Source organism: Phocoena phocoena, chromosome 13 (assembly GCF_963924675.1).
Source record: "Phocoena phocoena chromosome 13, mPhoPho1.1, whole genome shotgun sequence".
Taxonomy (NCBI): Eukaryota; Metazoa; Chordata; class Mammalia; order Artiodactyla; family Phocoenidae; genus Phocoena; species Phocoena phocoena.
Window position 1 is genome coordinate 31,760,398 of NC_089231.1, and position 13,357 is coordinate 31,773,754.

At 37.6% G+C, this 13,357-nt stretch overlaps 1 protein-coding gene across 1 annotated transcript in view; it reads left to right on the top strand.

Moving 5' to 3' along the window:
• Positions 1-11,212: 11,212 nt before the first annotated feature.
• The window catches only part of RIT2 (Ras like without CAAX 2), a 599,180-nt gene continuing 597,035 nt past the window's right edge, over positions 11,213-13,357 (top strand). Inside the window, 1 exon segment of the mRNA XM_065890056.1 lies at positions 11,213-11,315. Coding sequence (XP_065746128.1) covers positions 11,213-11,315 — 103 coding nt within the window.

Consider the following 13,357-nt stretch of genomic DNA (forward strand, 5'->3'; position numbering starts at 1 on the left):
ATAGCTAGTAGGAAGTAGCCGCATAGAACAGGGAAATCAGCTAGGTGGTTTTTGACCATCTAGAGGAGTGGGATAGGGAGGATGTGAGGGAGGGAGATGCAAGAGGGAACAGATATGGGAACATATGTATATGTATAACTGGTTCACTGTGTTATAAAGCACAAACTAACACACCATTGTAAAGCAATTATACTCAAATAAAGATGTTATAAACAACAGCAACAACAGAAAACTGGATTGTCATTAAAAGCAATGCTTCTTACTCCTGAAATAATTAATAAAGATATTTTATGCTATGAAAAAAAACTTAGCTTCTTCATGTTCCCATTTACATTGATTAGTCATGATATTTTATATTAAATATCAAACAAGGCACAATTATAATGGACTTAATAAAATTAGATTGGAGGGAGGAATGCTTCAATATTAAAAAAAGAAGGAAACATAAGCACTTACACACCTGATAAGTAGTTTCCAGGGCCTGCCTGTGCCATGTCTCTCTGGGCTACACTTCAGCATGCAGAAAACTCACTTCCACTCTAGAATTGGCATGTGAATGGATCCAGCTTCTTCACCTTGGCATTCATGTTCTTTATAGCATGCCTTTTTCTAAAGACGGAAGATTCAGGGAAGGGAGCACAATGATCAAAATGGGAAGTGCATCATCAGAGAATCCATAGTCTTGAGAAAGCTACAATAGTTTGATTTCATATTTTCTCATTAGCTGCAGTTAGTCTACAATAATGTGTTTAGATGGTGCAGTTGAATTGGTCTGGGTGTTTTTCACCTCCTCCACATTTTGCGAACTGGGCCATCCTTCAGTTTCCAAACCATCCCTGGCCTCTGGCAGGCACCAATAACACACCAATAGCAAACTCACATTTAGGTACATTTGAAGGTAAAATTCTCTTCCTAGTATTCTCAAATTCATCATAAAATTGACCATATACTGTGCTTATATTGTAAGACCAATTTACACAAGATCCCCATGCAATTTCAGTTAATAGATAACCCTAAGTAATTTATGCAAACTCATTATATGAGTGGATCAAGACAGAAATTGATATCTAAAGCAATATCACAGAAAAACCATGCTGTACACATTCAAAGTGTTTAAGAAATGTCTTTAAGAAAGATGGTTTCAAAATATAATCAGAAAAAGTACCTGAATTATTTTTCATCTGAAAATTGGTAATCAAAGTTTGGCATACTTTGTATTTCACAGTAAATTTTTTCTTATTTTCTATTCAAAATTTCCTATTTTCTATACAACTTAAAATGTGGGTTATATCAATTTCTGTTTTGGAAATGGTAATGAAGCATTTAAACTAAAATAAGATCATTCACCTGTGACATATGCTGATAGGAAGTGCAAAGTGGATTTTTCCAACCCAATTGTCAGTTTACTTCTGTCATATCTAGTGTTGTTGATTCCCAGTTCCTCTTCAAAATTTAAGTTTTTGTTTAAGTTTTAATTTTTATCCTGGCCTTTCTGGGCTTATTAGAATCTGTAAATTGTGAACAAGTATAACTTTTATTAATTTAATTTTTATTGTATAAAGAACTAATTTTATTTACAAAGAAAAATGACAGGGAAGGAGAATTCCATTAGGCCTGTTTGCATGTATAACTGATTTCTTTCCTTTTTAAAATATAGGATCTGGGAGAGCAGCATGTCGATTTGGGTCATTTTGTGAAAGTCAACTGTTCTCAGCTGAAAATGTAAACACTTTTTGGTGCTAAATCTTCCTCCCCAGCAGTGTGTCATCAGCTGGAAGTGATGCACAATGGGAAGGGAGCACAATGATCAAAATGGGAAGTGCATCATCAGAGAATCCATAGTCTTGAGAAAGCTCTAAGTGGCCCAGTTTCCCAATTTGAAGAAAACATTCATAACTTCAAAATTCTCTCCAGTGGATCTCCCTGGGGTGTGGGGCAGTTATTAATCTCAAAATCACAATCCAGAGAAGTCAACCTGAACTTTTACCTCAGAAAGCCACATATTCCCTTAGTTGCAACGGCAGCCTGAGGCACCAGGGAGGCAGAAATCCTAAGAGCTTTTCTTACCATTGCAGATGCAAGGAAGCAGCTGGGGTTATTTCTTGTGTACCTTATAGCTGACCTAATCACACCTTCCTCTGTGAAACTCCATCTCCAAATTTAACGGGTGTGACAAAAAAGTCCTCAACTGTCTAAAAACACTCCTCTGATCTAATAAAAATGTCAGAGTTTCTGCTACCACAGGTTTAAATAGCTTCCTAAAATAGTTTTAAAAGGTAGGAGAATAGAAATTGCTCACAATTTGGAGCATTAAGAATGCTGAGAGGATGGGCTTCCCTGGCGGCACAGTGGTTGAGAATCTCCCGGCTAATGAAGAGGACACAGGTTCGAGCCCTGGTCTGGGAGGATCCCACATGCTGCGGAGCAACTAGGCCCGTGAGTCACAACTACTGAGCCTGTGTGTCTGGATCCTGTGCTCTGCAACAAGAGAGGCCGTGATAGTGAGAGGCCTGCGCACCCTGATGAACAGTGGTCCCCACTTGCCACAACTAGAGAAAGCCCTTGCACAGAAACGAAGACGCAACACAGCAAAAATAAATAAATTACTTAATAAACTCCTACCCCCAACATCTTCTAAAAAAAAAAAAGAATGTTGAGAGAAAAATAAAAGAAGGAAAGAAAAATATGAGAAAGAAGGCTATAAGTCATGTAACATATTTACAGAGGATAGAACAAAAGAAACTCTCTTGTTGATAAAAAAAGAGCAGGCTAAGTGCCCAAGACACACTCAGTCGTCTGTAACTTTTGAGGAGCAGCCTTGTTCAGTGGTGGGGCTGGATGGGGGCTGGGCACGTCCACCCAATGTAATCAGTGCCTCCTGCAGCGCGCTGTGAGGACACAGCCTTTGCAAGTTCAACTCTCGCTTGCTTCTGATTTAGATCTTCATTGCCAGATACTCAATATTTTTCTGATTGACCTTCAATTAGGAGTGGCTCTAAACCCTTGAGCTTTAAGTTTCACTTCCCCTTCTCCTCATTCCCTATGTCTTCTCAATCAAATGGTTGGAGACAAACGTATTGGGAGACTGGGATGCTATTAAGGAACACTGCAAGGTGGACTTGTTAAAGGGAACAATAATTTGCTAACGTATTAGCAAGTTTTTACTGAGGTGTGTTCATTTTTTAAAGAGAGGCCAGCATGTCCTAAGCTTTCATGTGATGCAATGGGAATATTATTGTGTGGATTACACATGAATATTACACTGAATATTCAAAGTGCAGGCTTTCATTGAACACAGGTTAATTGCATTGGAGGCAGGTGATCTTTGCCAGTCCCCCTCCCCTTTTCTTCTTTCCTGTGATTCAAGTGTTCTTACCTTGTGTGAGAAGAATATTCAAATAAATAACTCTAGGAGGGTGCTGGGACATTAACTAGGTTGTGGTCTGTTGAAGTTTCAAGTACAGTTTAACTCAGTTTAATATATGAGCCCAGCACTATGCCAGGTGCCATTAGGGTTTCAAAGGAATAATCTCCATATTTAAATGTTTGACCATCCATTTAGTGAAATCAGTAACCGTCACAAAATAAACAGTAAAGGGAGGATTTGAATGAACATGAATATGCAAAGGAAAAGAAAATTATTTTAACAAGTGCACAGCTAAAGATGCCTAAATAAAAGCATAGAATCCTGGTTCTGAGTCATCTCATTGTATCCAGAAGTGCTCAGTGATACTGGAATTTTTATGCTAATTTTTAGTCCACCATTATAAGAGCAACTCTGAGAAACTGGATAAGATATGCACAGAGGAATGTAAGTAGTATAATAGAGAATGTGTCTGTCAAGAGAAATCCTAATAGTAACAGGATACTTGTCTCCAAAAGGTAAATCTAATCTGGAGAAAATTAACTACCTCCATGCATGTGACCATTTATTTTTGAGAAGGATGTATTTGCTCCTTGCTGTTGCACACAGTAAAACCAAAGCAAATGGGAAGAAATTACAAAGAAACCAATTTTATTTCAATATATTAGAGTCCTCAAAAAGAACTAATAATGAAAGAACCATATACCATATGTTTCTTTTACATTTTGTAATAAAAAATACCCAGCTAGGGCTTCCCTGGTGGCGCAGTGGTTGAGAGTCCGCCTGCCGATGCAGGGGACACGGGTTCGTGCCCCGGTCCGGGAAGATCCCACGTGCCGCAGAGCGGCTGGGCCTGTGAGCCATGGCCGCTGAGCCTGCGCGTCCGGAGCCTGTGCTCCGCAACGGGAGAGGCCACAGCAGTGAGAGGCCCGCGTACTGCAAAAAAAAAAAAAAAAAAAAAAATACCCAGCTATATTTTTATAGTCTGTGATGGATATTATTTCTATTTTCATATATATATATATATATATATATATATATATATATATATATATATACGGAAATTCTAAAGCATAGTGCTTCATCCTTGCAATAAATTGCAGAGTTAAGAATTAAATCATGTCTTTTAGTTCTAGGTCCCTAATTGAGCTATCACTGGCACCTTGGATTCATGCTGAAGACTAGGTTTGCTGTCACTGAAGGGATTCAAGCAGAAACAGCAGGACCATCTGTGGGGGTTGCTAATTAAGTGGCAAATTTTGCTGGGACAAACTCTCAACACTCCTGCAGCTCTAAGATTTCTTTTTATTAGTTGTAGAATCTTCATAAGACTATTTCTGTTAAACTTGTTCATTGCTAAGAATGACTTAGATATGTTATTTTCAACTGATCCTTTTCTTGTTTGAAAATCTAAATTTCTGAGAACTTCTGTCTATAAAAAAACTCAGCTGGGCTTCAAGTTGGAAGACTCTTACTTTCTATTTTAAGCATATATCAGATATCTACTGATATTTCTGCCTCAGTTCTTAGCCAACCTCATTCTTTTCTGAGGCTGCAGAGAACTGAAGGCTTGGTGAATAGTAATCCTTTCCTTTATGTATCCTGATATTTCTTCTGCAAACTCAATAATACCTCAGCAATATTTTTGATCCTTTAAAAGGCATAATGTGTGTACTTAGAGACACCTACCAATCTTAATAAGGACTTTATCTTACTTTTAACTTGTCTAATATTTAGCCCACATTATTTCCTTAGAATTCCCAATTGGAGGTTAACCACCAAAATCCACTACACTTTATATTTCTGGTCTATTTTGGGGTATTTATGAGATGTACTAAGTGCATCAGCAAGCAAGAAGAAATTCACAGTTAGTGATTATTTCATGGCCTCTGCTTTTCAGGAACTTGGTGAGGCACTTCTATATCTAAGCACAATTCCACATTTGGGAAAAAATGGAGGCTGTGCCATATATATATATATAACAGCAATTAAACCCAATAATTACTGCAGTTGGGGTTTGGGGCCACATAGAACAGTACTGAAGGTTTGTTGGATACTACAATTGCATGTGATTCTTATCATTTCTCCCAGCCTCACTTTAGAAGGATCATGTTTATGTTAGTTATCTGGGTAGACAGACATTATATAAATTTTCTAAGATAAAGCAACAGGAAGAATTTAGAAGAGGCCTTTTGTATGAGGGTAAGTAGGATACTGAAGTTTTTAATCCATATCACAAAACCATTACAGAAACCTGTGGTGTTGTGCTTAGATAGAAGAGCAAAAGAGGACACAGTTAATGTGCTAAAGAGTACAAAGGGCTTTCTCATCAAAGTGGGACTAGACTGTTTCCAATTCACTTCCAAAAGCAGAACTAAAATAAGTAGAAGATATCAAGAGAAAGACTTCAACTCAATATAAATCAACTTTTTGCAATAATCACAATATTAAAACACTGAACTAGTTCACCCTGAGCTCCAAATCTCTGAAGTATTGAGGCAAAGCTACATGAATGCAAATCTGGGATGTGGAGGAGGATGTTAAGTTGGGGACTTAGGTCTAGGTGACTGGTAAAGTCCTTCTGTTCTAGAGTTCAAAACTCAGATTATTTTCCCGGAAGGTCAAATTTAAACGAGAATTCTGCTCGATAGGCACAGAATTAACATGATACAAGGTGCTTAAGGCAGTTGCAGGCTTTAATGGCTCTTAAGTTTATCGCTGAATTAAATTTTAGTCCACTTGCCCAATGTGAAGCAAAGTCAAACAATCTACTGACACCAGGTTGTGGTGAAGGAAAGTACAATGTTTATTGCATACTGCCAAGCAAGTAGAAGGGGTAGCTTGTGCTTAAAAGATCCAAAGTCCCCAGTGATCTTCAGGGAAGTGGTTTTAAAGAGAGTGTGATGGAAAATGTCACAGGGTGCCTGATCAGCTCTTGCACAATTCTCTGATTGGTTGATGGTGAGGTAACAGGGTGATGTTTCAGGAATCTCAATCATCAATTTTCTTGTTCTGGAGTCTATTTGCCGGTAGTCAGCATGCAGTTAACTTCCTCCACCTGGTGGGCATTTTAGTATCTACAAAGTAGCTCAAGGATGTGGCTCAGGATATTATCTATAACCCTTGAGGAGGAACTAAAGGTCCTTGATTTTGTTTTATGGCTAAGCTCATTATTTTGCCTTGACTGGTTCCTTTTATTTCTGGATTTTTCTCACTTCTCTGATTAAATTTGCTCTTTAGAACTCAGGGGAGGCCTTGGAGGCTAAAGTTTTTCTACAAAAAGGAGGCGAGTGACATGGGAGCATGTTCCAAGGAAGTTCCCACAGGGTCATGCTTGGTTTCAAGTTCTCCTCATCACAAACAGAGGCTCTTGATCTGACAAGGTACATGGACGGAGGCTCTGGAAACTCTTTCACCACTGACTCCCGTTTCAATCTTTAGATCTCATACATCTTTATTTAGCTCATATAAATAAAGGCATCTTAATGAACTGTGCTCAGTAGCAAAATAAGACCTCTCATGTGGGCTCAAAACCTGACACATTAATTACTTATTTGGATTGATATAAATAACATATTCTCTGGAAATCAGATCCTCTCTAGGTAAGGTTGGCCCCTGGAGGAGCTATTTCCCATATAACATGTGAAAACATCTAATTAAAGATGAATTTGTCAGTTCAGGAAATTTCTCCTGGCTGGCTGCCCCCAGTGTCTGATTTGGTTTTTTTTTTTTTTTTTTTTTTTTTCCTGATATTTCTTTGTTTCCACAGTATTGGTGTGATGTCAAACTCTTTCTTCAGACTAACCACTTCTGCCTTCTCTTTTGATTTCTTTCCAAGATACCATTCCTTATATTTCTTCCCCAGGAAACACATGTAACAGTTCACTGTAAAAAAATTTTTTTACCTGCCCTACACCTGTTCCTGGAGCAGCTGGTTTCTGAACTTATTATTTAACTGTTGTGTTGCATCAAATCCAGCACTACACACAGTGTATTCATTCTCCATTCCTCTAAGAGGAATAGTAAGAAAAAGGAATTGGGTGAAAGTCCCATGTCCTCCATCTCTACCACTTCTTTCATCATTGTCATCAACTTCCTTTTCCTCTGAATCTTAACTTTTTCCTCCACTACACTGATTTTAGTTTTAATAATGTCAAATATGATTTTACCATCTTCAGTTTGGGTTTAAAATCCGTTATTGTAACACATTTCTTTTCATTTTTCAATATTACTTTCTATTATTTTTTTATCAGTCTGTTGTCATTGCATACAGGAGCTGATGTTTAATGAGAACCCACTATGTGCCAGTTCTGGTGTTTGGTACTAAAATAACTTGCATCGCTTTATGATTGTTATATTGTATCTCCTACCACTGTACTTTAATCTGAGATCTATCTCTTTATACAACATATATACTACTTTTGTATAAAGATTTTTCTCTTTTTAAGCTTTCTACTTTTCTATAGAGGCCATGTTCTAGCATACTCAAGAATTTGTGAATTTTTTTTTTGGAGCAAAAATTACAGAATTTGAAGATTTTCATAGATCTGATTGTTCTCTTTGTCATTGTCATAGCATTTCTTTTACTTGTGCCACATATTTTTTTAGAAAACTCCCTTTCTGATTACTGTTCCACAAATGTGTAGATCTATCTAAGCTTATTTGACAAGACTGCTTGGACCTCACTCTTAGTTTCCTGAACAGGAGTACTTATGTAATCCACAATATCTAGCATGTTTTCTTTCTAGGGCTTTTCATTTTTCTGGTTTTGTTGAGACTAACTTTCTAGAGTGCAGTACTTAACTATCTATGCCTCTCTCATGTACCTGACACACTGCCATTTTCTGTGAGTTGCAATTATATATAGATTTTATTAATGGTGATGGGAAAGTGGGCTTCTGACCATCTCATAAAACAGGAGTAGGAAAGTGGAATAATCCATTTACAATTTCATGTTTAGTTCACACCTTCATCTCTAAACCAAGGGGTAGATTGCAGGAGGTTTCACAATTTTCCATATTGATTTTTAAGACAGCAGACTGGTTGATTTCATCAAGCCAAGTCCAAAACTGTCAGTGATTATTTTTTTTCCTAGTTAGCCTGATTTTTCCTAGGCTTTGTCTTCAGTGTAATTGTTTCTCTGTTTTCTACATCTTGATAAGTATGTTGGTTAGAATTCTGGAGATGCTATTTCTAGGCTTTTTGCTAGATATCATTTCAAACCATTAGCTTTCCACCATAGTTTCTCTTTGTAAAACTGACAAGCTATAGAGAGGAATTGAGAACGCTAAGTGTCAAATTAGTGACCTCAAAAATAATAAATATATAGAAATTTCACTTAGTTCCAAAGCACAGGAATTTGAGAAAACCCCCAAAATTTAATAGAAGAAAAGTAGTTTCAGTTAGGGAAGATTTTCTTTTAATCAGAAGCTTATGTCATTCACTGTTCTGCTTCAAATTGGACATCGTGTTTTGTGAAAGCTTAGATAGTTAGATGAAAAAGAAATTCACACTATGCAATAATTTAAGGTTCTTTGTGATTCATCTATAATCCAACTTTTAGACTATGTTTCTATGTTTTTATGCATCAACCACATATCATTAACTTGCAGTTCACCAACCACCCTATTCTCTAAACTTTCAATACCCCTGTTTTTAGTAATTTCCTCCATTTGAATTCTGACTTTAAATCTAGCCTGAGGTACTGTACTCCCTCTTTCTAGCATCTCACCTTGTCTTCCTATTTGTAATCAATCTCTCCTTCCCCCGTGTTCCTAGCAGACACTGCTCATTCATTTATTCAATTACCTGAGACATACTGGCTTATTCCAATGATTATGCAGGTGTCTTTCTCCCACACGAGGGTATAATCACTTTGAGCTCATGGACTATATTGTGTATTCCTTTATTTTTCTAGAAACCTTAACACATTTGAATAAATGATTTTGAGAATGAGCAGATTAATCCATATTTTATGAATGAATCCATGTTGAATGAATAAATGAATGAATACAGCTTATTTAGATCTCATGTGAGATCCCACTTTTCAGATATTCCAATCTTAATTAGTCTTCTGGAATAAAGTGAATCCTTCCACAACCAGAGGCATTAAGAACTACTGTGAATTTTACTGAATATGCTTATGAGGAGATCAGTGTGATAGAGACGTCTGTACCATGCAAATGGAACTCTGACTCCTATTTACAAAGTTAGCTCTTTTCTGTTAATCCCTTGGCTTTGATGTTTCCAGTTCACTTTTTGTCATGAGGCATTGTGCTATCATCTTGTTTACAAAGGTCTTAAATTTCATGCTGAAAATGCACATGACAAACATTAATTTACTCAGAGATTATCAACTAAGTTGCAATTTCTTCCCTCTCTGATTTATCTTTTCATTAGGGTATAAATAGTAAATCATAGAGTTTCAAGGTTAATTTCATTAATAGTGACAATAGACAGTCACTCAGTGCAATTAATTCCTTCATTTAACAAGAATGTCTTAGTCATCTAGCACATGCCCGGTACTGTGCTAAATTCTAGAGAGATAAAGATGAATTAAGGTAGGGTCATCACTCTTTAGTGAGGTGAACTGCAATGTAAATAAATCATGGTAATAAAGATTGTAAATGCTCTAATAAAGAGAAGAATGACTTTGTAGACACAGGTGTCATGAGCTCTGCCTATCAGTGACTGAAGAAGTGAGCAAAAACCTCTCGATGTGCCAAACTTCCCCCTACAGTGAAGTAGGGTGTCACTTACAGTGACTGGATGCCTTAGCAGTTCCTAGAGGAGTTTAGAAAGATATCCATATAAATAGAGTTAATGCATTCACTTTGAAGGAATTGCTTGTTAAATTAGTTTCTCCTTTTGTCCACGAAGAAGGATTGGAAAGGTAAGCAGCAGCTGACAGAGCTGAGGTGGAGAGTACTTTTATCCTGCTCAAGGAGTTGAGTGGCTCTGAATAAACACTGAACACCTGGGTCTTCACTGATGGAGATGAGCACTCAAAGGGAATCATGTGACATTAAAAAAGCATGGCAAGTGCCAGAGTAGGTTAGAGGAAGAAAATGCAAACGTCAATCATTTAATAATTTTCCCAAGAGCAAAGAAATCTGCCATGTAATGATTTTGTTTACTTAAAGATTCATATCGATCATCATTTATACACCTGGAAGATACTTCTCTCTCTCTCTCTCTCTCCTGCCCCCCACCTTTTCTCTGTCTCTCAAATAGACATAGACACATACTCTCAGACTCTTGGGTGCACTCTTCAAGGCATGAGGTATGCAAATTCACAAAAGTTCACTAATAAAACTGAAACTCTGTAACATTAGAATGCTCCAAAATTCAACCATTGTCAATGAGGATGTCTTGTGGCCCTTAGTAACTTAGAAGAAGGGACTAGAGTAGAGTGATATAGAATTTCAAAGCAGAGGCAGAGAAAGAGGACTTTGTACCTAGGAAACTCCCCTTGCACTTTATGTTTTTCATCTTCCATGTATATAGGGGAAAATCTTCCTTACTTCCATTTGAGGAATATGAATAGATACGTTAAACATTGAGATTAAAGCCAATTCATTAGCTAAATTTTCCTCTCTGTGTCCATTGATATTTGGCAAGCCATTCATTTATTTACTGTAAAAGGACATTTCAATGTACTCCTTTCTCTTAACCAATATTGAAATAAGTGTACCAGAGGAATAAAAGCACCAAGAACACAACTGACATGGCAATTTGTGTGCTTTACCACCAAATCAGAAAGGCTGACATAGAGTAGCAGAATGGTGGGACAGATAACCAGAGAGGCAACATTTTTCTTCTTTTTTCTCCTCTGATTCCTCTGGTAAGATGGAGGTAGAAAATGAAGTCAGCTGTTCCCCCAGGAGGTCATCAGTCAGGGCCAGAGAGTACACAGAGGTAATGCTGGGAGCAGGAGGAGTTGGTAAAAGCAGTGAGTTTTAATACCAAATGATGGGATCTCTATAGAGGCAACCTTATAGAGTGAATAATAATAACAACAACAACAAAAACAACAATCCTGATGCTGCCATAGGTTAGTTAGCTGTGGCTGTTAAATACCAAGTATTTGGCAAAACGTTTAAAAGCATAAGGACTGTAAAAGGAAGGCTGATGGAGAATAGAGAGACAGCAGGTGACAACATATAGAACTTTAAGAAAATCATTTTTTCCTTTGTCTTCCTGCTGGGTGACATTTGATCTTAATTTATATGTCTTTTTAAAAATATTAATATGATATTTATGAAATAGCCATGGTATGAGAAAAATGTGCTCCTGATCACAAAAATGCTCACATAAAGAAAGAAGTGTTATGAATAGTCAATGAAATATATATACAAACATAGACACACATATTATTGCTGATTGTTGTGTTTGTTTCTCTGATTAGGAATTTCCTGTCTCCTTTTTCTTATCTGTGATTTGACATAGTATGCATGGACTTTGGATACCAAAAGGAAAGTTGTTTTTAGAAAGTTACAGGAGTTTAAGAAACTATATTCATTGTGGGACCTATGCAGGGTGATCAAACCAAATTTTATGGTTAATGAATTAAAAGAGAAAGCTACAAGAATAAAGAAATACAGAGTATTAATGAAGGTAAAGACTGGTAATTTGGGTTTTTTTGATACATAAGAAACAGAAGTTGTCAGTGGTTGGGTTTCCGGAGGAGCTTACAAGGCTGAATATAACAAATTAAAGAAATAGGATTGGCTGGCAAGATGGCAGAGTAGAAGAACGTGAGCTTATACTTTCTTATAAAAACATCAAAATCACAATTAACTGCTGCACGACCATTGACAAAAAAAAAAGAAAAGAAAAGAAAAGAAAAAAAGCTGGAATCTACCAAAAGCAATACCCTACACCCAAAGACAAAAGGAAGCCACAACAAGACAGTACAAGGGGTGCAATCACTATAAAATCAAATCCTATACCTGCTGGGTGGGTGACCCACAAACTGGAAAATAATTATATCACAGAATTTCTCCCACAGGAGTGAAAGTCCTAAACCCTATGTCAGGCTTCCCAGCCTGGGAGTCTGGTAATGGGAAGAAGAGCCCCCAGAGAATCTGGCTTTGAAGGCCAGTGGGGTTTGATCACAGGAATCCACAGGATTGGGGGAAACAGAAACTCCACTTTTGGAGGGTTCATGTAAGGTCTTTTGTGCACCAGGACTCAGAGAAAAAAGAAGTGACCTCTTAAGATACTGGGCCAACTACCTACTTGCTAGTATTGGAGGGTCTCCTGCAGAGATGGGGGTGAGGTGCTGTGACTCACTGTAGGGACAAAGACAATGGCAGTCGTAGTTCTGATGAGTACTTATTGACATGAGCCCTCCTGGAGGCAACCATTTTCTCCTCAAGACCTAACCCCACCTAACAAACAGTAGGCTCCAGTGCTGGGATGCTTCAGGCCAAACTACGAACAGTGCAGGAACACAGCCCCACCTATCAACAGAGAGGCTACTTAAAGTCTTACTGAGCACAGCCCTACCCACCAGAGGGACAAGATCCAGCTCCACCCACCAGTGGGCAGGAACCAGACTATCTCACCAGGAAGCCAGCACAAGCCTCTAAGACAGCCTCATCCACAAGAAGACAGACAGCAGAAGTAAGAAGAACTACAATTCTGTAGCCTACGTAAACCACAATCACAGAAAGTTAGACAAAATGAGATGGCAGAGTAATATGTCCTAGATAAAGGAACAAGATAAAACCTGAGAGCAACTAAGTGAAGTGCACACAGGCAATCTGTCAGAAAAAGAATTCAGAGTAATGATAGTGAAGATGATCCAAGATATCAGAAAAAAGCATGTAGACACAGATAGAGAAGATGCAAGAAATGTTTAACAAAGACCTAGAAGAACTAAAGAACAAATAAACAGAGATAAACAATACAATAATTGAAATGAAAAATACACTAGAAGGACTCAAAAACACAGTAACTAAGCAGGAGAATGAATGGTGGGAATCACTG